The sequence below is a fragment of the Sturnira hondurensis genome, unplaced genomic scaffold (assembly GCF_014824575.4).
Source record: "Sturnira hondurensis isolate 20B ecotype Veracruz unplaced genomic scaffold, ASM1482457v3 Scaffold0004136, whole genome shotgun sequence".
NCBI classification, from domain to species: domain Eukaryota; kingdom Metazoa; phylum Chordata; class Mammalia; order Chiroptera; family Phyllostomidae; genus Sturnira; species Sturnira hondurensis.
The window spans coordinates 9,319,832-9,346,225 of record NW_028076767.1 but is presented as its reverse complement, the minus strand read 5'-3'; the positions used below and the strand labels follow the sequence as shown (position 1 = coordinate 9,346,225).

Below are 26,394 nucleotides of genomic sequence, written 5' to 3'. Positions count from 1 at the left end.
TCATTCATGTGTGTGTGTGTGTGTGTCTATCTCTTAGAAACACTAGAATTGTAAAAACTGTGCAGTTGGCCCCTGAACATCGTATGAGTTAGAAGTATCAACGCCCTGTGCAATCGAGAGCCTGCATGTAATTTTGTCTTTTCCAGGGCGTTGGCTCCAAGATCTTCCACAGATACCAAAAATCCACAAATGCTCAAGACCCCTGTATAGAATGGCACAGATCAGTGCATACAGTCAGCCGTCCACATCCACGGAGACTCCATCAAAACCAGTGCAGATGGTCACTGAAAATAATGTGTGTACATGGCCCCCCAAGATTTTTTGATTTGACATCAAAAGCACAGTCCATTAAAAAAGATAAATTGATAGCTTATGCTCTTCAAAGGCATTGTTAATCTTTGGACTTCGAGAAAATATATGCAAATCACCTGTCTGATAGAGGCCCTGTCTCCAGGGTGAATTAAAAACTCTCAAAACTCATTACAAAAAAAAAACAATAAAAAGAATGGACAGAGTATTGAACAGATAGCTCATCAAAAAAAGGTATATGGGTGGTATGTAAGCACTTAAAAAGATGTTAAACGTCAGCCATTAGGGGAATGCACATTAAAACCACAATGAGTTACCACCACACAACTCTAGGATGTCTGAAATTTGAGAAACTGATCATACCAAGTGTTAGTGTGGATGCGGAGCAGCTGGAATTCTCAAACACTGCTGAAGAGAATGTAAAGTGGTATGGCCATTGTGGAAAATACTTTGTAGTTTCTTTAAAAGCAAAACTCTACCACCTATGACCCAGCCATTTTACTCCTAAGTAGCTACCAAAGATCATTGAAAACACATGTCTGCACAAAGGCTTGTACACAGTGTTCACAGCAGCTGTTTCAGCTCTGTAACAGCTGAAAGCTGGAAACCACCCAAGTGTCCAGCAGGTGAATGGATAAGTAATTGTGGTATATCCGTGTGGTAGAATACTGCTCAGCACAGAAAGGAATGAACTATCAATACATGCAAAAGACTGAAGGAATCTCAATTACGCTGAGTGAAAGAAGCCATTCAAGAAAGAGTATACGCAATATAATTTCATTTATATGAAAATCTAGAAAATAACTGTTGTGACAGAAAACAGATCAGTGGTTGCCTTGGGTGCAGGTGTAGCATCAGGAAGAGATGGAAGGGAGAATACAAAGAAGCATAAGGAAAATTTTGGGATGATGATTGCATATTCACTATCTTGATTATTGTTTTGAGTTTATATCTACATCAAAATTGTACATTTTTATGTATACATAGCTTATTGTATGTCAGATGTATCTCAGTAAAACTATTAAAAATAATGTGAATATTACTTATACAAGTTATATTAAAGTATTTAAAATACTGTTCTTGACATGACAAAACTATGGAGATAGAGAACAAATTAGTGTTTATTAGGGTACAGGGAGGGTTGGGGGGAGGGTACGAATACAAAGAGGTGGCACAAGAGAGTTTGGCGATGGACCAGTCCTGTATCTTAACGGTGGCATTGGGCACGAACAGTGTGCATGGGATGAAATTACACAGACGCGGGTGCACAGTCTTCATAGTCTTAGCTGCCTTCTCCCTTATTCTTTACTTCCTTGAAGACTGTCGAATGTTAGGTTTGCTTGTGTTCACACAAATTTATTTTTGTGTTGGAGTTGTCTTTAAAAGGAGAAATAGCTAATAAAGCTGGTTTCATTTATAATAAGCATGTTTAGTTGAACATTTTAAGTTTGGTTCCTACATTGCAGTGTCTTACTCTAATTGTTGATTTACTACTGTGCTTTCGAAACGTCCTTATTGTTCCCTTTTTTTCTACGAAGGTAAAATCCATTCTAGAAAAGAACGAAGAGGAGCTCTCACAAGTTATGAAGTGTCGCGACGCGGCACTGAAAGAGAGTCAGAAGTTGAAAGGGGACCTGGAGGCTTTGGAGGACAGGGAGAACAAGAAGGTAAGGCATCAGTCCCCTGGGAAGGTCTGTTACTGGGGGGCGGAGCTCAGGTGATCTTTCACAAGCCACACTGCTCATTACTTGTTACCTTAGTAAGAAACAATGAGTATTGATTCAGATGAGCATTCTTCTTTAAAGAAAACTTTAGAAGCACTTTAAAATGCTTTCTTTAAAAATGCATCATTTAACTCCCAATTTTTCAACTTCCTGTCTTAAAATAAGCAAAAGGGCCCCGGCTGTTGAGTGCCGGCCTGTGAGCCAGAGTTGCTGATTCAGTTCCCAGTCAGGGCACATGCCTGGGTTGCAGGCCAGGTCCCCAGTAGGGGGCATGTGAAAGGCAACCACATACTGACGTTTCTCTCCCTCCTTCTCCCTCCCTTACCCTCACTAAAAATAAATAAATAAAATCTTAAAAACACACACATTTAAAAAGTGGATGAAAAAAACCTTAACAAAATAATCAAAAGAAAAAATTCTAATTTTTTCGGTTGAAACACATCTGATCTTGGTAATAACTTGCCTACTTATGCTTTATTAACATGATAGTAACTGCTATTAGTTCATGTTAAATTAAATCACTAAGTGCTTTCTACTCGAACAGTGTGTGTACTTAGTGAAAACAGAGGTCACATCCCAACTCCTCCTTGACAGGAGTTGCTGGATTTTGCCTCACTGAAGAGGGCTCTGAGTCACATCATTTTGCAGCAGCTACCACTTGCTCTCACGGTCTTTGACCCTGAGATAATTCTAATGGGCTTCAGGTGTGTTCTCCCCTTCTGCTGTCGTCACACACTAGCTGACCAGGGCCAGAGCAGGCCAGTCTGAGGCCACCTCTAGACCCAAGAGGTTGTTGACCCCAGTGTCTGGTTAATACATGCAGAGACATGCCAGTAGTTGGGAAGCACTTCAGAGTTCTCCATGGGATTCATAGGCCAGGGTCTAGTTTTCTTTTTCATAAAGCCACAATAACTTAACAAAATAAAATACACTTTAATTATCTCTCTTAGCATTCTGACATGCCTGATTTCCACACTCTACCTAGAAGCAATGGACTCGGGAGCAGCAGAATAACCAGAGAGAATCAAATGTCTTTGTCTGGTCTCATTTGCTATTAGGTGGGAAACTTTCAGCGACAGTTGGCCGAAGCTAAGGAAGACAACTGCAAAGTTACAATCATGTTGGAGAATGTGCTGGCTTCTCACAGTAAGATGCAAGGTGCTCTGGAAAAAGTACAGATAGAGCTTGGGCGGAGGGATTCAGAGATTGCAGGCCTCAAGAAAGAAAGGTACTGGAGACTATTTTTCTGTCTTTGTAGTTGTATTTTTCTGCTACACATAGTAAGGAGCAGTGTGAAGTCAAGAAACCAAGTCACTTCATAGTCCTTCCTTTGCAGAAAACTAATGTCTAAACAATGAGTTTAAAGTTATGAAAAGTCTGAAATTAGAAACTAACATGATTTTTAGAAATTCAAAATTCTTATATTTTAGTAGTGATATAAAGGAATAGGCATTCTAGAAATTCATGTGATCCACATTCTACTCTTACTGTTGTCTACACTTTTCAACTTACCCTTGGATCTGCAGAATTATAGTTGTCAAGATAATTGAAGCTAAGTGCCTACTTTAGTTTGAATTATCTATTTATTAGCATCCTATTTACAGATTAATAATTATTCTAGACAAATCATTCTGAGAACTACATCTAACCATGTTTTATAAGTAAATTGCTTTGAAAGTTTCAAAAATTACATAAAAGTTGTTCTTTCAGATTAATGAACAAAGGGTCTGAGTTTAGTAAGGCCTCTAAAATTATGTAATGTGTGTGTTAGCGGTGCCTATTGCCTCTGTGTTATGGAAGAATTACATAACATGTGATTTACATGTTACATAACATTCACATTTACAGTGAATTTCATATTCACTGTATTTATTTTTATTTGTTACATATTTTAAGTGTATATTCTGCATTGAAAAAGAAAATTCAAGGGGAAGGTAATAAAAATATTATTTACCATTCACAATAAAATTCTAGGTAGCTATTGTATTCAGAAGCAGAAATTTCGACATTAAGCCAGTCCATACAGAGGTGATACATTTCTGTACTAGTGAGTGTGTGTGTGTGTGTGTGTTCAGCAAATATATACACAAGGTCCGGCAGAAGTAACTCCATTGAGTGTGGTTGGTGGGGTACATGAACATCTCACATGAGATGGACAGCAGTCTGAACATGTCACCTAAAATGTCGTGTTGTGTGCTGGAATGTAATATCGTATGTTACAGATTAACATGCTTATAATTTTGTAATAAAAGATTTTTATGTAATAAAAAGGGGCATTATTTGTACCAGACCCTGTATATATTCAGTGAATATATATATCAATCAGTGTGTATTCATGAATGTAAAAATTTATAGTAATTATATATATAATATTATAAATTAACAGCCCATTAGTTTTTGACATGTATTGGTAGCATAATGCAGCAATTTTCAACCTTTTTTCACCTCATGGCACACATAAACTAATTATTAAAATTCTGTATCATACCAAAAATTATATTCTATTTTTTCTGATTTGAAAAATAATAGGTATAATTTTGATTCATTCATACTGGAAAGCTATTTATTGTGCTGGCTGTTGTCATTTTTTCATTTGGCAATCTAAGGGAAAAGAAGTCAGTGTCTCTGACTAAATAGTCAGGTATTGGGTGTTTTAAAAATGCTTGTGGCACACGGGTTGAAAATCTCTGGCTAAATGTATCGAGTCAGACTTGTCCCATTGATGGCACAAGTTTTTAATTCACAGGAGTCTTCATTTCTTAACCAGGAGCTGAGGCTACTAATTGTCACCTGCCAACTCGCAGATATTCTGAGCATCTATAACCTACTACATGTGCCATTTGTATGAGGGGGTTGGAAGGAAAGTGCCCTGCGACTCCCAGTGGCATCATTCCTAGATGGCTCTTGTCTCCAGCCCCTCTCCCTGTGCTTGCACTTTAGGGCTCTGAATCAGCAGAGAGTGCAGAAGCTGGAAGCAGAGGTGGACCAGTGGCAGGCCAGGATGCTCGTGGTGGATGCCCAGCACAGCAGTGAGGTACAGCCAGGCTGTTGTTAATAGCATGGTTATTTGGTTTTATTTGGGATGTTGCTGTTTGGGGAAAATGGAGTAAAACAATCAGGTAAATTTCCTTTTCACTCAAGTCTGAGTTTTGGACAGTGACATATTTACAGATAGGAAATGGGTGTGCAATCTTAATCATTTATTAGGAAACCAGGACAAAAATTATGCCTAATGCTTTTTGTTTTATATAGTTCACATGCTTTTCATTTATTAATGCATAACTGATTAAAGAAGTTAATGGGCTTGGAGAATAACTCTACCCTCAGTCAGAAGCAGCCAGAGCCCTGGCAGGGTAGCTCAGTTGGTTAGAATGTTGTCCCCATACGCCAAGGTTGTGGGTTTGATCCCTGGTCAGGGCACATACAAGAATCAACCAATGAATGCATGAATAAATGGAACAACAAATCGATGTTTCTCTCTCTCTCCCCCTTTCTCCCCCACCCCCTTTTGCTCCCTCTCTAAAATCAATTTTTTTTTAAACTAGCTGAAGTGAGCCCACTACTAGAAGGACACACTCACGTGTGCTCACAGGTATATGCACATGTGAAAATGCACATAAGCATGTATATAAAATACACATGGATAGCTTATGTAAAGAAGTTTTTTTTCCTGGAAGTATATACAAAATGTACTTGCCAGTTCTCATCTCTGTAGACAGTGACACCAGAAGGTCATAGGATCAGGAGGGGTAATTTAACTACTGTAAACATTTAAAAATCAGAATAAATGAAGTTGGCTTTATTTTCCAAAGCTCTCTAGTGACCAGTGGAGCATGCCCTTCCTGTTGCCTTCTAAGAGTATCCAAAGCTATATTTACTATATTTACAAAGCTAATTTACAGTAATATATTTACTATATCTCACATATATATTCCAGGCATCTGGAGAGAGTCCTGGTTCTGTTTCCAACTAATTGTTGTTTCAGCGGCACTTGGTGATGTAGGAGAAGACTGTGGGGTGTTGTGGACTTTCTGCATCTGTTTTTTACGGTGGAGTGAAAACCTTCTTCTCGCTTTCAGATGGAGCCTCTACAGAAAGCTCTAGATGTGACTAGAGAAGACAACCGGAAGCTGGCAATGAGCCTGGAGCAGGCTCTCCAGACAAATAATCATCTGCAGACAAAGCTTGACCACGTCCAGGAGAAACTGGAGAAAAAAGAACTTGAGCTGCAGAATTTGGAAACCTTTAAGTAAGAGCAGTATAGTCATAATGAAATCAGGGAACAGCCCGTGGGAAAGGAAGTTTGTCTTTTTCACATAAACCGCTTTAAACCCTTTCCTCCTTCTGAACTGGTGCTCCCCACGGAGCCGTGTCAGGGAGCCAGAAATAACGGAGCAGCCGCAGATATTAGCTGTCTGGGTGTGCTCATTATCAACTCACGTGGTACCAGGCTTCTCCTCCGCACAAAGATTAAACCAAAATTGGACAGATACTGGTTAGGAGGGACACTTGCATGTTTCTGCCAAACCTTGTCAATCAAAAGCCTATGTGTCCTTTAAAAGCATGAACTGGAAGAGGAATAACAGGATCCTGGATGGGCTGTTCCCATACAGGAGTGGGGTGACTCCATCTAAGCAGATGCTAAACCATTGTTGTCAGTTTTGGCCTGAGATTAGTCAGGTCAAACCCATCAAGTTCAGGTGAAGCCACTCAAGTTTTGTCTTAAACTGTATGTAGGTAAACATGACTTAGGTGTCAGTAACATTCCATGGAAGTGTATTCCCAAGGGAACTGCGGAGTGCACGCAGACCTTTATTCCTTTCTGGTGGTGAACATGTGGACACAGGAGGCAGGTATAAGCTAAAGCAGAAAAGGTATTTTTTGTATTTGTGATCTCTACAAATTTTATATTCTGGGGTAGTGTTGCTGGCTCAAGACTGTTCATTATTGGTTAAAACAAGAGTATGTGTAGTATGTGTTTCGCCCTATTAGTTGGGTCTCTTTATATTGAGTAACTGTTTTTAATGCTACAGGTTGTGCTTTCTTTCCTCCTTTTAAAGATGAGCTCCACATCAGTGAGGTTCATCTGGTGACTGATCACATTTATTAACCACTCACCTTTTGGAAAGTTGCAAATTCTTCTCCAAATCTTTCTTACCTCCTCACCTTCTAAAAGTGATTATCATCTGTCTTTTTCAAAACAGAGAGCAGATGGCTGAGGAATCTAAAATGGAAGCAGAACTGCACGCCGAACGCATGGAAACTCTAAGGAAGCAGTTCCAAACCGAGAGGGACACTGCAAAGAAGGCGACCCAACGGGAGGTGGCTGAGGTGCGGAGTCAAGTTCCTCTCTAGCCGAATGCCCTGTAAGGCCCGAACTGGCTATCGGATGCGGTTATTCTTTGGCTCTTCTTAATCCCCCTTGACCACCCAGCAAGCCAGATGCAGTGGAGCCCTCTCTATGCTATTTGTAAACTGACACAAAAAAAGTTTCTTGTATACAATTCCCTGCCCAGTGAAGGAAGCCTTGATGAGAGTTTTTCCATCAGAGAGTGATAACTGAGTTGGAGGAAGGACTAAGGAGACTGTCATCAGAGATATGTATCAAACCAGCTGTCTCCTCAATTCGCTTCACTGGCATCCCGAGAGGCACGGGTGAAAGCAGAAGACACACGGTCCCTGCTGAGTGTGCCAAGTGACCCTTGTTTAGTTGTGATCGCCACTCTTCACACGAGACAAACAGTGAAAACATCAGAAGACTTTCCTCGGATAGCTAGAGGCTGTGTATAATTTTGAAGGAATTTAAAGTTAGGAAAGGTTTGTGTTATAGGCTAGTTGGATGATAGAAAGAGGGAAGCTGGATTGAGACTCGAGGAACTGACAGATACCCAATGTGAGAGGGGTGAGAGGGCGAACAAAACTTAGTAACAATGAGCAGGGTGTGTGAGCAAATGAAAAGGATGTGTCTCTCTCTTGATCAAAGCAGAGACTAGAGAAGGGCTGAGAAAGAGTGGCTTGCCTGGATGGACCAGCCAGGGCCTAGACTACCAGAATGTTGGATGGGGACTCTTAGGCAAAAGTGGAGCGCTGTAGGTTTCCGAGAAAGGTAGGGGTGGGACAGGTGGAGGTAATGGTATGAGCACAATTTTAGGAAGGCTGGTCTTAGAGCAGTGGAGGGTGGGCAAGAGTGAGAGGAAAAGAGGAACTGGAGACATAGAGGCTCAAGAAAGCTAGAACAGTTACTCTGGACTTTAAATGGCTAGGTCTAAGCAAAGTAGTTCTATTGAAAATAGAGAACAATTGAAACAGTCATTTTAATAGAAAAAAAACATCAAGACAGACACTAAATGTATCATGAGCAAAGGTGAGAGAGGAATTCAAATAATTCTAAGACTTGGTTGGGGATGCTGGTCTTTAATTTGCCAAATTTGGTGCATTTAGTAATTACAGTGTACCTTTCAAGTATTTCGCCACATTTCAGCCAGGATGGGACAAGCAGTAAATATTCCCCCCAAAGGCGCAAAAGATACCATCCTCCCAAAATCCAGAGCCACCAAAAGAAAGAAAGAGTTAGGGTAGTTCCTCTGAGATCTGGCAACAGTCACTAAGAGCCGAGCAGCAGAGGGAGTACAACCCACATTCCTGCCCGCCCTATTCAGCCGCAAATAGAGTGGAACCCACATTGCTGTGCAGCTGTGCATTGTGAGCCCCCAACCTGACAGGTGCCGAGTCCAGGTCTCGGGACATAACAGGAGACAAACAGGGAGGCAATACCTGTCCCTGGTGAGAAAGGATTAACCACCAGTGGTTACCTGAAAGCAATGCAAGGATCTGATTCCTGCAGATGTTTTTTGCCGACCAATCTGAGTTTGGAAAGGAAGGGACAATGTGAAATTTTACATTCTCTTGAACTGGGCACCACAGGTAGAGATCAGGGATATCGGGCTTTGGGTAAGAATTCGCACCTATTTCCAGCTTCTGCCCGTTTTCCCAGGATCCTGTCTGTAGGCTCTGAGGTGAGTGGGGTGTCCCAGTGGGTCTCATCCTGGTCACCAGAAGCCATAGAGGAGGAAGCATAATTTTCCCTCTACCCTTCATGGGCTGAGACCCCTTTTTCTTTGGAGCGCCCTGTAAACAGATGAGCTTATCTAGCTAGAAGCTCTGCACTTGGCCCCTGCGATTCAAGGTTAGGGTTGTCAGGGTTGGGAAGGTTAACTTGCTTGTTCAGGCTTTAAACAAAGTTTCAGTCACCTGAGGCCTCATCTGGGACTCAAGTCCAGCTTAAGTCGGACCCAGTCTGGAAAAAAGAAATGCTGCAATCAAGTCGGGAAGCTCACAGCACGCAAGCTGCAGAGCTAGGATCGGAGAGGGGCGCACCTGGGCCTCTGACCTCCAGCCGCATGGAGAAAACAGGGAGCTCAGGGGGCTCATGGGTAACTTTGCCTGGTTGCTTATTGCTCCTGGGGGCTATCAGGGGTCTCCTTCAGTTCCTTCTTCTGACATCAGAACTGTTAAAAATTTTAGTATGCCTTAGTTTATCTTTTAAAAGTTGATTTGAGGTCAATTTGAATTGGGCAGCATCCAATCTAGCAGATGAAAAGTTACAAGGAGCTATACAAAATGAGAAGAAGAGAGCAGGAACAAGGAATTTACACTTGGCGAAAAAGCAGGCAAAGTTACTGCCTTTTAGGGTTGTAACAGGGGTCTACCAGGAAGATTATCCTGCTGGTGTTGATCAGGTGACTCTGATTGACGGCTTCAACTGAAACTGTAATTAGTCTCAGTTTGGTGACGGAGCATAAGTGACTCCATTTTGGGCCTGTTGTCTTGTTTTTAGCAGTAATCACTATGCTGTTTTTCCACCAGGCAGCTTTCTTTAAAAACAAAAGGCAGTATTATAAAAATACATGCAGTGGTAGTCAGTCAATAACGAACAGATATTTATATAAACTACCATATAATTTATTTTCACTTCTCCAGACATGGGATCACAAGTGACAGAAAGGAAGAGAAACATTTAAAGCAGGGTTGTGATCACGAGCAAGTAGGTGTCAGGCCCTTCATTCCTTCTGTACTTGGTCTTATTTAACTGTTAAGTGAATCCTATGAAGTAGGCTCTTCATACTCTTTTTCAGTGATAAACCTGAGTCTTAGGGAAGTTAATCACCCAAAATTAGTCATTGGTGAGCTGAAATTTGAACTTCAGTCTGACCCCAAATCCACACTCTTAAAAGCACAGATGTTGAACTTACATTTACATTACTTATCTGTCCTAAGAAAGATTGTGTTCTTTAGTGTTAAAAATTTTGAAAATCACGTAGAGTATCCCTCCACTAATCTACTTATTTGGACATTATTATTGCCTCACTTACCCTCCCTTTTAAAAGAAAGGTTTAAAGAAAACAAAATATAGGGACAAAGCTACACACATACACTTCTCTCACTAAATGGAAGGTAAAAATGTTCTAATTTTCCCTTGTGTTCCACAGCTGAAGAAAGCCCTTGATGAAGCCAATTTCCGGTCAGTGGAAGTGTCCCGTACCAACCGAGAGCTGCGGCAGAAACTTACAGAGCTAGAAAAGCTACTGAACAGTAGCAAGGAGAAAATAAAGAATCAAAAGGCGCAAATTAAGCTCCACTTGTCGGCTAAGGCGAATAATGCTCAGAATATAGAGAGGATGAAGGTTGTATGAGAAACCGTATGTCTCCCCTCACTTCCTCAGTAACTGACGAAGGCCCAGGCAGGCAGTTCTTTGGGGGTTACAGCCTCACCCGGGAAGTGGGCACATTGCCTTGGGGGGACTACCTCTTTCTCCAGCCTAGACACTGCTGTGTAAATGTTTGGTTTCTAGGTAGCTGCCAGTGTCTGGTTCCAGCTCTGAATCTGACTCTCCCATGGGGCTGTACAGGACTTTGCCTTGTCAGGGTCAGTGGGCTGGGTGGGAAGGCAAGCCCAGGAGGAACTATTAACTGTGGATCCTGTATGGGACTCTTTGTCATCCTATGGGCAAAGAGCGAGCCAGCCACTCCACTGATCTGTGTTATTTCCACATTTACTTTCAGCAAATAGAAACAGAATTGAGGCAAATGGAGCTAATTAAGGATCAATATCAGAAAAAAAACTATGAACAGGTAGATGATTTCCACAGATTATGTTTACCATTCACATAAAATCCTGAACTTGGACACCAACTGTTTCCCCTCTTTGTGCCCTGCCAGTCGTTGAGCATCCAGAAATTTGTATCTGAAATGAATAACCTTCAGAAAGAGATGCAGATGTTGGCCCGGAGCCAGTACGACACCTCGGCGCGGAGCAAACAGCAAGAGCTGCGGCTGGAGGCGGAGCGGAAAATAAGGCAGGAGCTGGAGAATCGGTGCCAGGTAAACGGTCTCCTGAGATTCACCTCAAAGCCTGTCAGCAGACAACGTGTGCCAGAACGCCCAGCATAGGGCACCTAAATTTTCTAGACCCTACAGACAAAAATAAAGTTATAAGTTGTTTATTTTCACTAAAGTTCTTAGAATCATAGAATCTAGGAAGTAGCCTATAGCTTCAACTGTGGCATATATTCTCAATGTTAACTTAACAAAAAGGATACACTTTTTTAAAAGAATGGCTAAAACTGTCCTGGCTGGTGTGGTTCAGCTGGTTGGGCATCACCCCGCAAACCAAAAGGTCACAGGTTCGATTCCTTGTCAGGGCACATGTCTGGGTTGTGAGTTCTGTCCCCCGTCGGGGTGCGTACCAGAGGCAATGGATCCATGTTTCTCTCTCACATCAATTATTCTTTCTCTCTCTTTTTCTCTCCCTTTCCCTCCCTCTAAAAATAAATATAATATTCAAAAATTAAAAAGAACAGCTAAAACTCACATATGCAAAGTAGTAGTTACTAAGTAAGATTTGTGAACTGAGTTTCATGGTTTTCCAGGGACTTCACACCCCTTTGGTTCTTCCTGTAGCTCATATGCACCCGTTGCTGTTACAGGACTTTCATCTTCCCAACCTAGTGAAAAGCATAACATTGTATCCCTGAAAAGGGACCTTTATGAGATCATCACGCTCTGGCTTCCAACAGAGACTCTGCTATGAAAAGCATCCCTCCAATTCTGGAAAGTGATGTAACCACTTTGTTTCCGGAGAAACAAATCAAAATCAAATCATAAATCAAAATATGTAATCATATACACATATGTACACGGTCGGTAAACTGAAAATTACTGCCCTACCTTGTATTTGCGTAGCACCTGAGGTTAGATGTCCCCAGTCACGGTTTCATAACTTGGTTGCTCACTTACTAGCAATATTGAACCTTTTTGTTCAGTGAGATACATTGGGACTTTGTAAACTGTTTGGGTCACGTTTTCAGGAATTGCAAGAAACTGTCAGACACCTGAAGAAATGTAAAGAGGCGACAGAGAGTAAACTGAAAGAAGCCAGCGTGGAATCAGAACAGGTGAGCCAGAACCACGGACATAGAGAATTAGACGAGTTTCTTCAGACACAGCCACCTTGAAGCACACACGTCAGTGCAAACTCCTTTGTTAATGTAGTCGTCAGGAGCACGACAGGCAAGAACCAGCAGCTTATAAGTATAGGCTCCGTTATAAAGAAGAGATCACTTTTAGACCAAGATTGTGTGTCCTGACGAGAGACACTAGGCTGCCGAAGTACTGGCCAACCCTGGCACCCACGTCCCTCCCAGCAGAGGGAGGGAGACCAGCAGAAGACGGCAAGACCGGCCGCGTGTGGATTTTAACGCGTTATTGTTTGACGTGAAAGTGGAAGCTCTTTGTTCAATCAATAAATGGAAGTGTGAAGTAGGCCCTGTTAATTTTTGAATTTGCTTTTTTTGAAGGCATTTACAATCATACATTTTTAGAGCTGGAACAGATCTTTGAAATCATTCTACTACAACCACCTGTATTTTCTAGAAAAGGAAACAGAATCTTAATGAATTTAAGGGATTATGGAGATGTTGCTATCAGTTGGTCAAGGCATTTCCCTTTTATAGCTATTAAATCACAGGGCAATATGACTATCACATGGTATGTTTAAAAAAATACGGACTGTGACAAGTCCGAGTTTGAATGCCAGTGGTGACACCTGCTGTGCCCTTAAGGAAGTCGCAGTTACGTTAACTCATCAGTTCCCATGTTCATGAGTCAGGAAGTCAAGGCCTCCGACTCCATTTTTCTGATAGATGGCTCAGAGCAAGTTTCAGTGAATGTTAGCTGTCCTCTCATTCCCCATGCAGGAGGAGATAGGATGCACAATGTCATTTCAAGCATCGTTCCCTCCAGTGCTGGAGAAATGTCAGGCTTGGTCTAGATTAGGTGGTAGGATGTACAAACAGACCTGGAAGATAGCTTTGTAGCTTTCTAACAGTTAAATAACAAGGGGAGCTCTACTTTCTTATCTCACTATGTCATAGCTCTACTGTGACCTGGCTAATGCAGGACAAGGACCCCGTAGCACATTTATTGAGGACCCGTATATGGCAGGCACCAGGCAGTGGAGATGCAGGGTGAGCGAGCTAGACAGAGCAGAGCCCCTGCACTCGGGGCCGGGAGAAAATGCCACTCTCGGGCTTCAGAATCAAAAACCAGAAATGCCGTCACAAAACAAGTAATCAAAGGGGGAAAACCAGTCGTTTTACTTTTTGTTCTAGAGGTGTGGTCTGGACCTGTTTCAAAGCATACTTCACATAAAATAAACAACTGTTAGCTTCAAAACACCAGAGAATCCAAAATACTTAGAAAAGTGCCAGGCATATATAAAGTCCGTAAATATCTGTCAAATAAATGAATACTGACTCCAGTTCATCTTCAAAAACAGACTCTCAGAGGGACTGTTCAGGTCTAACAAAGATAATTTGGAAATGTGTGCTTATGAGCTCAGTAAAGTGTAAGGTATTTTTATGATAAAGGAAACAAAGAAAAGACAGCTTATATAGTAGGCTGGTCCAGTTTTTTATTAATTCATTCAATTTTTTCATAAAGCACAACAGAAAAATCCTTCTTTCACAGTTTAGGGACTTTGCAGAATTATTTAGTCTTAGAAAATAAAATTCAAAATATAGTTTGAACTACCATTCTCATTTTCAGTGTTGTATTTTTATTCTTATTTTTTTCCTGGATTCTGTTTTACCCGTGTTCACATCCAGGAAATACTACCAAAGACATAAGAAGAAGCAGGCCTGCCTTCATCTTTAGCTCCATGTTCAGAAATCATTATCTCATCTATAGGATGTGAATTATGCAAATAGGTTGCAAGAACCTTCCAGTCAGAATTTGGGTCTTTAATACTTAGGTAAAAAGTCTCTTGAACTAATACACAAAAACTTTAACTGTTTGTTGTAACTTTTAATGATAACATTTATATGTTCAGATAACAGCTAACCTGGAAGAAGCTCACCGCTGGTTTAAGTGCAGGTTCGATGGCCTACAACTTGAGCTGACAAAAAACCGGTTACAGAGGCTTCCCCGGGAAAACAGGTGGCGGGAAGAGGTAGGGCATTTAGTTAGACGTGGCTGTCTTAAGCAATTCTTAGATTTCTAATTATAGAAGTTTTGTCTTCATCCAGCTATCCTCTGTACTAATCTGTAGATTTCTTTAAACTGCTGCAAGGAAAGCAACAAACTAAATTTTTTCTTAAAAGTTCTACCCACCCCCAAGCTGCCCAGACTAGAACCACCTCCCTTGCTGAATAAATGATGTGAAGACGAAGTAGGCCCACGGCTCTGCAGTTAGTTTTGAACAGTGTTAGGTGTGTTTCTCTCCAACAGGACCAGGTGAAAAGGCGCAATATCATGTCCAACCAGTCTGTTCTACATCGGTGGGAGAGCAAACAGAATCTTAGACTTGTGCCCAAGAAGTATCCTGATCTAGAGAGAAAGTGACATCCACGACAGAGGAGGAGCTGCGACTGTAGCTACACCGCATGACTCCCTGGGCCCAGCAACCAGGGCTAGCCTGTTTCCACAGTCATCGGAACACGAAGTCTTTGGTGTGGGCTGAAGATTTCGGACCCGAGTTTATCCTTTTATGAATTCTGATATCAATAGAGAACCACCCTATCTTTTTCTTTCCCTGTTTTCCACCCAATAAATTTACATTAATTTGTTGCACAATAGCAGATGCTGTTGCATGATACTTGGCTGTTTTTCTAAGTACAGTTTATCAAAAGCATTCACTGAGAGAGATACTTTATGACACAGCAACTAAATTATATGATGTTTTGTTTCTGTGAACTCTCCCAGTCTGACATCCACCAGATAATTTTTGGAAACAGAATCACCTGTAAATGGTAAAAATTCTTCCACTGTGTTTTCAACTTACACCCTTCTATGCTGGGTAATTTCCAGTGCATCTTTAATAAGACTAATATCTTTTTAATAATGTAAGATATGAGAGATTGTGAATATACAAACACAGATAAGATATTCAGTACGGCAGCCTGCACCACCCCAGGAGACTGACCACTGAGCTGCCCGGCTGGGGCCTGCACTGCGCACCTCACTGCATCTTTTAGATTGACTGTGGCAGGGAACACTAGCTTTAGAAAAGTGACTTACGGAGTTAGACTGGTGACCGTTCCTAGCAGAGCTTAAAGTCAGAGCTGCATATTTACTGTGCCGACTTGCCAACTTACTTCTGTGATATGTTAAAAGTGTTTCCGTAGTATTTTTATAGTGCCTATGCATAGCATACTAGCTTCTGTTGGGCATCCACTTTCACCTGAAGCTGTGAAAGAACCCCTGACAAAATATGAAACGGTGGTTTCTAAGGCACTGGACGTTATGGCCCAAAGAGCAGTGGTCCCTGAGAGAAAGGGAACGGATGAGAGGAGTCGTCCTGTTGTTCCAGCAACCTTGAGAGAGTCCAGGCCGCGCACAGAGGGGAAATCGGGGTGGAGTTGGGTGGTTCCCGAGTCAAGGAGCCAGAACCCAGAGTCCAGAGTCTGGGGATACAGCCTGCTGGAGGGCGGAGAGGAGAGAGCCGTGTGAAGGGCATTCCTGAGATGCCCAGAGTCCCCTGAGACCTCAGAGACTCAGCGGACCTCAGAGTACGCTGAGTTCTGGCCAGCAGGTACTTAAGGAAACTACCTAAGGCAGGAGAAAGAGCTGTCCAAGGGGGTGGAGGTAACCGTGGCCAGGACACGTGCACGGACCAGTTCCTACCAGCCGGTGCTGGAAGCTTCGTGACTCACAGGGTGTGGGTGGGTTGTACAAAAAGCCCGAGAGGGGATGCCGCCCTGCCCCTACCTCACAATCTTACATACAAGACCCCAAACGATGAGTTTCCAAGTAACTGTGTTCCCAGACAGAGCTTAAGAATATTTAGAGGAACATAAAAATGGGATGCAGCACCCATCAAAGTAAAATCGCCATGTCTGGCATTCAGTTCAGATTTATCAGGTGTGCAAATAGGGAAAACATAACCCATAATGAGAAATTAATTAAAATCGACCCCAAACTAACAAATGTTGGAATTGACAGACAAGGTCACTGAAACATTATAACTATTATTCTTTACGTTCAGAGTGTTATACCTGTGGGTGGTGATACGGGAAAGAAAAAGGAGCAATGATTCATAACTATTTAACACCAGAGATTTACCACAGGCATAAACATCAGATTTCTAGGTGATCCTAACATAAGATCAGAAGATGCTTTGACTAATTTTTTGAAGACTAATTGTTCTGAAGTAAAGACGCTAAGCTGTGGCTACTGAAAGAAGGAATAATGGAGGAATTTCCAAGAAAATGTTATTTTAAAAATTGACTATTTGATAATGTGTGGCACCTGTATTCTCAAGACCACTCATTACATCTCTTCGCTAGTGACCAGTCTCGGGTGTGGAGCAAGTGGCTTTCTGGCGGCCCTGCACTGTGTCGTCATATTCTTAACAGCTTGGACCTCTTGGGGCAGTAAGGACTCTGTAAGCCCTTAGCTCACGTGAGCCCTCTGTAAATGGTCAGAAACAATGCGCAGTATACACAAGACCAGAACAGACTGGAATATTTCCTGCTTACCACCCCCAGCAAAAAGAGGGCTCTTCTCTTCTGATAGTTCTAATAAGAGGTCCAGGTTCATTGGATCGACTGGTCCCATGCCAGTCTCAGCCAGTCGCTGTACCTTGAAAGATGGATATTATCCTGATTAGTTAGGTCTGGACGTGGGAGGTGACCATCCCTGAAACAGGGTGATTCCCCGAAGGAGATCAAGAGGTCACGTCAGATGAAATCACTGATACCCATTACAACAACCAAAACGTTTTAAGTCGAGAAAATACACCAAGGTGGTCTGTCGCGAACCAAACTCCATCAACACTGCAGCCCAAGACTGCGCAGGTGCTAGGCTCCCCTCCAGCTCTGGCTCGTCTCTCCTGTAGAGCATGTACGTAAGACGGCCACAAGCTGAAGCTTAAAAACTGACTCTTCAATAACCTGTGTAGGGGACTTCCAGGTAGCTGAAGACAGTGGTAACGGCACAGCTATTTCTCTCCCAGTATTGCCTTCACGAGCAACATGAATCAAGAGAGGGAAAGTAAATCCAACACAAAACCACATTCTCAGCATAATTGGAAGGCAGGCAGTGTCAAATCTTCCAAATAACTAAAAAGAGAAAACTCACCAAATCCCAATGAGCGCTCTCTCACATTTCTGCGCCTCCACCTACCACGAGGCTCTGTAGCAGAGACAGATCCCCCTCAGAAAAAATGCAGGGAAGACAAAAAGAAGCTAGTGCGTGGGGTCTTGGAGAAATAGGGTAAGTAACAAGATGCCCAAGGGAGAAGATTCAGATGAAAATAGGAGTCACTGAAGAAAGGCAAGAAAACAACCAAAAAATAAAAATGACAAGCAAAAAAGGTCAGGGGAAAAGTGGAAGGTAGGCAAAGAAGGACTAATATTCATGCTGTTGGAGCCCTACGGAAGAAAATAAACACATTTATGTGCATAGATGCTGAAAAGCCTTTGGTAAAAATCAACACCACTGAAAATAAAAATCCACAAGAAAATAGGAATTGAGGTTTTTCTAGACACATGACCAAACATACAAATGTAAATAAAAATATGTTTCTTGTTTTATATAACATCTTATTCCTGGCGCCAAGGCAAGGATGCTCACTATCTCCACTACCATTTAAGGCTGTCTGGATAAAAGTATTAAACAATGTGACTAGAAAAAACCAGAGGCATAACAATGGATAAATAAAAAGTAAAATTTATCTCTTCGCAGGTTTCATGATATTATTCCTAGAAAACTTCAGGGAATTAATAAAACTAAATGAAAGAATAAACTGGCAGGATAGACATCAAACATACCAAAATCAACAGCCTTCACAGAGGTTCCATTAGCCAAGTGGAATCACTGGGAAGAGAGTCAGGGCGTGGGAGCAGCCCTGGCCTCCCCGAAGCCCTGCTGAGCTTGCCCAGCCAGGTGAAAGCCCTGAGGGGCGCTGAGGGCCCCTGCGGGAAGCTGAGGCACGGGCTGGTGGGTTTTTTACTCTGGGCAGAGGAGCTGGCAGCAAGGCTGAAGAGCTGGAGGCAGAGAAGGGCCAAGATAAAATGGAAACCACCACCACCTCCACATTCGTCCCCACATCTACCCCTGTAATGGTCACAGAGTGATGGCTGCGGCTTCACTTCCGAGTCCTAAATCTCTTGCAAACTCCCCGGCCAGCTCTAACACGGGGCCACGGGCTCTGGAGAACAGTTCCTGCTGGACCAGACTGGCACAGTTCAACCCACTCGGGGCAGGCTAGCAGGATGAGCGTGGGCTGGCTGGTTGTGTTACAGTAGAATGAGCAGCGAGAGGGCAAATAAAGGCGGGAAGGAGGGGAGCCCTTGAATTTCTAAGTATCATCTCCACTATCTGGGAAAGAAAGCATTTGAAACTGTGCTTCCATCCCAAGACCTAAAGGATGGGAGAGGCTCCCCAGTGCCCAAAGGAAAAGCCCATTAACACCTTTGGGTATTCACACCTCCTCCCCGCCCCCCACCCCAAAGCTGACACCACCTTTGCCTGTCAATCAACATGTAAACCCCTCCCCGATGTCCTGCCATCTAAGTCCTCAGAACAAAAAGGACTGGAGGAGGGGTGGGGAGGCTTGGCGCCCTGGGCTCTCCGGCCTCCTGCATGCTTGCCACCCTGGCCTTTGGCTGCCCTTACCCACTCTGCCCTGAACCTATGCCTCCCACTCCCCCAACCTCGACAAGACCCGTTCTCTTCCATGGGAACGTATCACCAAGAAGCCCTGCTCACACACTCGTAGACTTGCTGATCTGTAACTCCTTACGGCATTGGCAAGAACCAGGGCTCTCCCAGCGACACTTGTGTTCTGTTTCCTGATTTGGGTGGTGATCTCAGGCTGTGTTCACTGGGAAATAATTCACTGGCCCTTACACTTAGGATTTAAGTCCTTTTCCCTGAGTGTATTTAACTTCCACTAAAGAGTCATTTAAAAATCATTGAAGTGATATGGTGCTGGCTTGAAAACAGATTGAATGGAATAAGACACAAAGTTCAGGAACATTCACCGCTGGAATTTGGTATGTGAAAGAATTCAGTGTAAATAAAGAATTTACACAAGGCTTTCGCGCTTCTCTGCCTGTTACAAACCCCGGAGTCAGCTGGGACCTTCCGTGAGGCCCTCGGAGTGATGCTCGTGGGCTCGTACAGGCACTGTCCGCTCCTGTGTGACCTGGTGCTCCTATGCCTGTGCTGTCACTTGAGGGCCAACAGATTCACTCCTGGGCTGTTCTCTGACTCTGACGCTGTTCCACTGACATGCTGTTGGGTTGGCCAAAAGTCCGCTTAGTTTTTTTCCCCCATGAAATGAGAGATACATTTTTCAGTTTTGCCAACAACTGTATTGATTTGTATATTTTGAGTATGTCGACTATCTCCTGCCATTGGCTTCTAGTGGGTAGAAGCCAATGCATAAGACAGCCCCACAACAAAGAACTATGTGGCCAAAATGTCAATAGTACCGGGAAATTTCACAAACCTCTTTTGACACATCCAATCAGTCAGAGCACTTTCTCCATGCACTGTACAAATCTTTTTTTTTTTTTGCATTTCAGTTGCATTTTTACCTTTCTTGAAATAATAAGGAATAATACACCAAAATGATGTGTATCTTCTGACATCTTCAATATTAAAATGGATGCACAAAAATCATCAATTTTTATGCTTTTTTAATGCACATGACAGCTGTCACAATACAACCTAACAAAATTGTTTCAAATGAAGTTTGAGACAACTGAGCACTAGCAGAGCCATCGTATGGAAAAACCCAGCCAAGTGTTTGGGCCAACCCAACACAATTCTGGTTAGCATCCTGCAGAACCAAGTGAGGCCCGTGCCAGGCGTGGCCCGTTGCTCCTGTGAGCATAAGTGTCCTGCTGGACCTGACATCGCTGCTGGTCAAGCAGGTGGACACTGCTGATAACACCTTAGAGCAGAGGGCAAGATTATTCAGTAAAGGCCAGGAGTCAATAAGCTAGTTTGTTGGCCTTTAGTAGAACAAAGGTTGGTTTTCACTTCTTCCTACCTCACAAAACAAGCCTTTACATTTGTGTAGTTTACATATTTGAAGGGAAGAACACAACTTCCAGGTCTATACTGAGAAGAACTGAAAGCAAGGACTCAGATATTTGCACACCAGTGCTCACAGCGCTATTCACAATAGCCACAGTGTCCATTGAAGAGTGAGTGGATAAACAGAACTGGCACATGCACAGAATGGAGCGTAATTCAGCCTTAAACAGGGAGGCAATCCTGCTCCAATGTGGATGAACCTTGAAGATATTATGCTCAGTGAAATGAGCCAGGCACAAAAGGACGAACACTGTCTGATTCCACCTACACGAGGTGCGCAGAGCAGTCAAACTCACACAGAATGTGAATAGTAGTCAAATTCACAAATTCTCACAGAAAGGGGAATGGTGGTGGCTGGGGCCCAGGGGCAGAGGAAGGGGAGTCCGTGTTTCAGGTGGGGAAGACGAAGAAGTTCTGGAGATGTGGCCGCACAGCAGCGTGAATGTGCTTCGGGCCACTGAACTGCGCACTTAAAAATGGCTCAGCCCTGGCTGGTGTGGCTCAGTGGATTGAGCATGGGCCTGTGAAGCAAAGGGTCACCGGTTCGATTCCCAGTCAGGGCACATGTCCCCTAACACAGGAGAGGCAACCACATGTTGATGTTTCTCTCCCTTTCTCCTTCCCGTCCCCTCTGTCTAAAAATAAATATTTTAAAAATGCCTCAGATGTCAGCTTTTGTGTTATATATATTTAGTCACGATGTTTACAAGGGGGAACAAAAATATAAAAGTACTAGAGTATATGAGTGTCAAGTTTTGTCATCTTGTGGAGAAAGAGACATTTCTAAGAATGGCACCAAATGTAGAAAATCTGAAGGGGGAGAAAAAAACTAGAAAAAAGAGCCTGCTGGTTTATGAACAGAATTAACAAACACACCACAGACCCCTGAGGAGGAGACTCCTCTTCTGCTCTCCTGCGCCTCACACCGGCACCCCCCCTCCGGCACGAGACTAACTCAAGGCCCTGCTCCCAGGGGTTGTCAGAGTGCCCACGTGGATCCCAACACATGCCTGTGAGAGACCAGAGGCCACTCCAGTCCACGGTCCCCTAGAACATATGTCCTCACCGTCAGGAGGGCAACCATTAGCAAATGCCACGTGTCCTCCTCCCCACAAACCCCCCTAAAATGACAGTGTGCGAGGAGCAAGCCTGTGGTGGGGGAGGTCTGCAATGCTTTCAGCAGCATTTGGACCGATGCCCGTCCACAGGGCAGTTCTCTGTCCTCTCCCAGTCCCCGGAGTGGTCCTCTCACTGCCTGGTGACTCTGAAGTGATCTGATGAAATGCTGCTGGTTTCAGGACCATCTCCGACAAGAACCTGTGATCCCCACTGGCCCCCAAACATGTCCTTCATTCTCAGAAGCTGATGGAGCTGGGAAGAAATCTCTGTGAGTTCAGTGCTTGTGTAAAAGTGTGTTTCACAGCCTTCTGAGTGCATCAGAAAGGACACATCAAGTGACAGATGTCTTCCCTCCAGTTTCCTCTAGGAGTTGCCCCTTCAGGCACTTGTTTCTCACGCTCCTTCACAGCCTTCCAGCACCACAGAATTGTCACCCACACTGGGGCCACCCACTTGATCATCTCCTAACTGTCCAGTGGCTGAGCAGGGGGGGTCTGCAGTCCACCACCAGGAACAGCTGGCTCCCATCAGGCACTCAGGGGCCTCCTGAACTCAGGGCACCAAGGACTCCCCCATCTAAGCCTGTTTATTCAGTGACCTGTAATTCATACACAACCCTCACCTCTTAGGGACTATTGGAAATGCATAAGGACTTCACAATTCAGATGTATAATGCCATTAATTAAGAATCCCTTGCCCCGGCCAGTGTGGCTTGCTTGGTTGGAGCGTCATCCCATACACCAAAAGGCGATGGGTTTGATCCTCAGCAGGTGTGCATATGGGAGGCAATGGACTGATGTTTCTCTCTCACATCAGTATTTCTCTCTCTCCTCCTTCCCTCCTCTCTCAAATCAATAAACATATCCTTGGATGAGGATTAAAAACAAATTCCTTAATGTGGTCCCTCAAGTCTGTAGAATCCAACCAGGCTACTTCAATTATAATGTAAAATTCAGTTTCTCAGTCACATTGGCCACATTTCAAGGGCCCAATAGCCACATGTAGCTAGTGCCCCTGAAGTGGAAATCACAAACATATACTATGTGCATCACCATGCACAGTTCTTTCAGGCGGACAGCACCGCTTTAACCCCTGGATCTCTGACCGCATCCTCTCCAACACGCACTACCTGTCTGTGCCTCTGTAACCCTGCTGTTCCCAGGTGCAGGCAACATGCTTATCCTAACGCTCAACTTCCATATTAACCTTCTTTCCCTTTCTAGGCTGGGTGCTGGGGGTGCGAAGCACTATCGCGTTTTTAAGGCCCTGACCTCACCCTCCCTGGAGCCCTAGGAAAACGGGTCTGTATTACACGTGCGTGTGACACCTTCTGCGTCAGCCTCCTGCAAATAACAGTGGGGTCAGGGGCTACCGCGACGAGCCCTGGGCCGCTGTCGCAACAGCGAGTGTGTCTGCACCACTCTCAGGAGACAGCATGCCCTGGAAATGTACAGGCTCGCCACAGGGTGTCCCGACTACAAGCGACAAATTTTGCTTTCCACCGCCAGAGGCCTTATGAGTATTAACTCATGGAGTGACTAATAAAATATAATTACTTGGGACCAGTAACTCTTGGCATGGCTCTCCCCGTGGCAACACTTTTCACCACCCCTCCAGTCTGGAAATAGGCCAGAAGTGGCCCTTATGGCCTGGAGCCAAGTGAAGGTGGAGGGCAACGCTGGGTAGAGTCTGCTGGGCTCAGCCTGGGCCCCAGGCCATTTCCTGACAACCCCCCAGCTCTCGTGTACCTTTCCAGTCCAAAGGGCGGTGGGTGCCTTTGGGCCAGTAGGGCCCACTGTCAACAACAAGGATTCTGGCCGAAGGAGACCCCAGGATCCCAGACAGGTGAGGCTGGTTTTCTGGTTTCTACTTCTGGAAACTCTGTGCAGGGGTTACCGTTTCTTCCCACACCTTCAAGGCCACCTCTGCCTCGGCTGCCCCAGGTGTTGTGCTAGCTGAACAGTGCTACCCCCTGCATTGTTTTTTCTGTCCTGTTACATATCCCCAGCTTTCCCTCCTCCCATCAGAATCAATAAGACTATCAGGGGTTTTTGTTGGTTTGGTTTTTCCCTCTTGAGTTGCCTGAAGTTGGACTGCAGGCGCCAGCACTGGCCGGCTCCTCACCCCACTGCCTCTAAACACATGGGGGTGTGGAGCAGACCAGGCGATGGGCAGCGATGCCCTGGTAAGTAAGTGTGTGAGGTATCAGACGGGCAGACAATTGCTTGAGGTGATCGCCAGCAGGTTGTGTGATGTCTGGTCACTGGGGTGTGCACCTGAGACCAATGTTATGCTCTAGGTCACTGTAACTGAAATATAAACAAAAGGTATTCTAAAAATATAAACGAGGTGACTCTGGCTTCACCGTGAGACTGGAAACGTGTGTGGAAAGGAAACCCCGAGCTCTCTGTGAAGCCCGTACGCACTCAAGCACACGGACCACGTGCCCTGTTTCCAGATCCTTCGGGCATCTCAAAGGAGGGCCTCGTAAATCCTTCCGAACCCGCCGCGCTCCTCAGTCTCCGAGAAGCCCCGCCACGTTTCTAGAGGCGCCTTTCCCTCGCCCAGCACCCACTTTCTGCTTCCAGCCAGGCCCTCCCAGCGGCCCAGCGCTTGTCCCCGCTTTCCATCTGTCCAGGCAGATGTGCGGCTTGTCTGCCTTCCCTGAGATAGACTTTAACCTTACTATTACTCAAATACAACCATGTTCCACCTGTCAGCTAAAAAGAAAGAAACCCGGGTCTGAAATGGACATGGGGGCGCAGGGGTCCTCACACAATCGGCACAGCCACAGGGAGGGTGACCAGGAAAACCTACAGTCTACGGATTCTGACCAGAAGCAGAGAGGCACGCACGGTCTGTTCCCCGGTTGGGGCTGAATCGGCTCCTGCAAAGTCCTACGCAGCCTGGAGGAAAACTCCCGATCTCCCCACGAGTCACAGGCAAGACAAACAGAACTTCAACGTTGTTAATATCGTCCAACAGAGCAGCACTTCGATGTGTCAACACGGTAAAATCCTGTCTGCCTCTTTTCTTAAGCTTACTAAAGACCCTCTGGAAAAAGAGTGTGGAAGGGAAAAGAGAGATTAAAGTCGGGGGGACTCATCCTGTCATTGACAACTCGTGATGTTATAAGGTATTTCTTTAGGCTTTGATACTCCCCTGGAAATACAGTCAACGTGAATTGTTTTCCACTCACCCCAAAGCTGGGTCTCTGCGTCTGGAGAATGACTCAAAGGCAGTGCTGCTGGCTTTCTCACTGCGGCACACGAATAAAACCACATTATTTGTGGAACACAGGGGCTTCGGCGGCTGGGTGAGATCACAACAGCACCCAGCTGGAAGCCTTCGCCCAGGTGACCTTCCGGGCTTGTCCTGCGCCCTCTAGTGGTCAGTCACTGCGGTCCTCTTCCTCCGGTCGCGTAGAGGACCACCTGGAATGGAGATGCAGGGTCAGCCTCACCCACAGCACAAACTTCCCAAGCATGTGTCCAGAGAGAACTAACACTGTGAAGCGCGCTATTAGGAAAACACTTTCAATGGTCTATAGCAGCGATTTTCAACCTTTGTCATCTCGTGGCACACATAAACTAATTACTAGTATTTTGCGGCACACCAAAAAATATTTTCGCCAACCTGTCAAAAAACTAGGTATAATTTTGATTCATTCACACGGGACAGCTATTATTGTGACGTATTATTGTGTCATTATTATAAAATGACAGCTGTTGTCATTTTTTAAAAAATTGGCATCTAAGGGGTATTGCATGTTTTAAAAACTCTTGTGGCACACCGGTTGAAAATCGTTGGTCTGTAGGTATGTAGGTGTGCTTAAATAAGGAACACCATCTTGCTACATTCAAACCCCTCTGAAACCAGAGCCTGCAATGAGAATCTGCAACGTTAACTGCAGGGCGAGGAAACAGAACGGACGTCCTTAGATCCGGCTCCATCAGGACGGACTTCACCCGCCCAAGTCTAACAGCTGCGAGTCGTCGGGTCCTCGTATCTGTTCATTGAGTCATCGACTCTCCTCTCTTCACTTGCTTGATACACCTGGCTATCTCCATTAAAATGCGAAGTGGCTAATGCTCACCCTAACCTTAGCCTGCTTACCTTGAGTCCATAAACAGGTGAAGTTTGGGTGTGATCATCAGGGTGTGATTAGAAACCTTCCGTGCACGATGTGGTTACCTTGGTATCTGCTAACATTGATCAGGGCCAAAAAAAACGGGCAGCTAGAAGCATACATCAGGATTCCAGCTGCCCCTCTTTCAGTGCGGATGAGATCAGTGTGAAGGCGTGGACTTTTTATACGTGACTCCCAAACAGATGTTTTTCTACCCGAGGGAGAACTAGGCAGACACCTGCCCTGTGTTTGGAAGCTGCTCGTGTTCTGTTCATGTGGCCAGGCAGGGAAGCGCAAGCGGCCCAAGTTTATTATCCTTTTCTGAGCCGCATTTCGTATTGTTTTGCTTATTTAAAAAAAATACCACCACCACACACAAAAGTGGTCAGTCACTACCTCTCACTTCTTTCCTTGGCCAGGTAAGAGGGGCACCGGGAATGCAGAAGATACAATATTCTGCCTCGCCTACATTCATCCAAATCGAAAGGTATTCCCTCCCAAAATTAA

The 26,394-nt window shown here is 44.3% G+C and overlaps 1 protein-coding gene across 2 annotated transcripts in view; it reads left to right on the top strand.

Annotated features, from left to right (window-relative positions):
* Positions 1-15,160, top strand: part of CCDC150 (coiled-coil domain containing 150) — a 74,821-nt gene extending 59,661 nt beyond the window's left edge. For both annotated transcript variants that reach the window (XM_037043717.1, XM_037043718.1), the window contains 11 exons: positions 1,848-1,976; positions 3,092-3,261; positions 4,974-5,067; positions 6,113-6,282; positions 7,238-7,364; positions 10,523-10,717; positions 11,097-11,165; positions 11,253-11,414; positions 12,401-12,487; positions 14,422-14,541; positions 14,820-15,160. In XM_037043717.1, the coding sequence (XP_036899612.1) occupies positions 1,848-1,976; positions 3,092-3,261; positions 4,974-5,067; positions 6,113-6,282; positions 7,238-7,364; positions 10,523-10,717; positions 11,097-11,165; positions 11,253-11,414; positions 12,401-12,487; positions 14,422-14,541; positions 14,820-14,933 (1,437 nt within the window). In that variant the 3' untranslated portion in view covers positions 14,934-15,160. The remainder of the gene's footprint in view (positions 1-1,847; positions 1,977-3,091; positions 3,262-4,973; positions 5,068-6,112; positions 6,283-7,237; positions 7,365-10,522; positions 10,718-11,096; positions 11,166-11,252; positions 11,415-12,400; positions 12,488-14,421; positions 14,542-14,819) is intronic.
* The last annotated feature ends 11,234 nt before the right edge of the window (positions 15,161-26,394 follow it).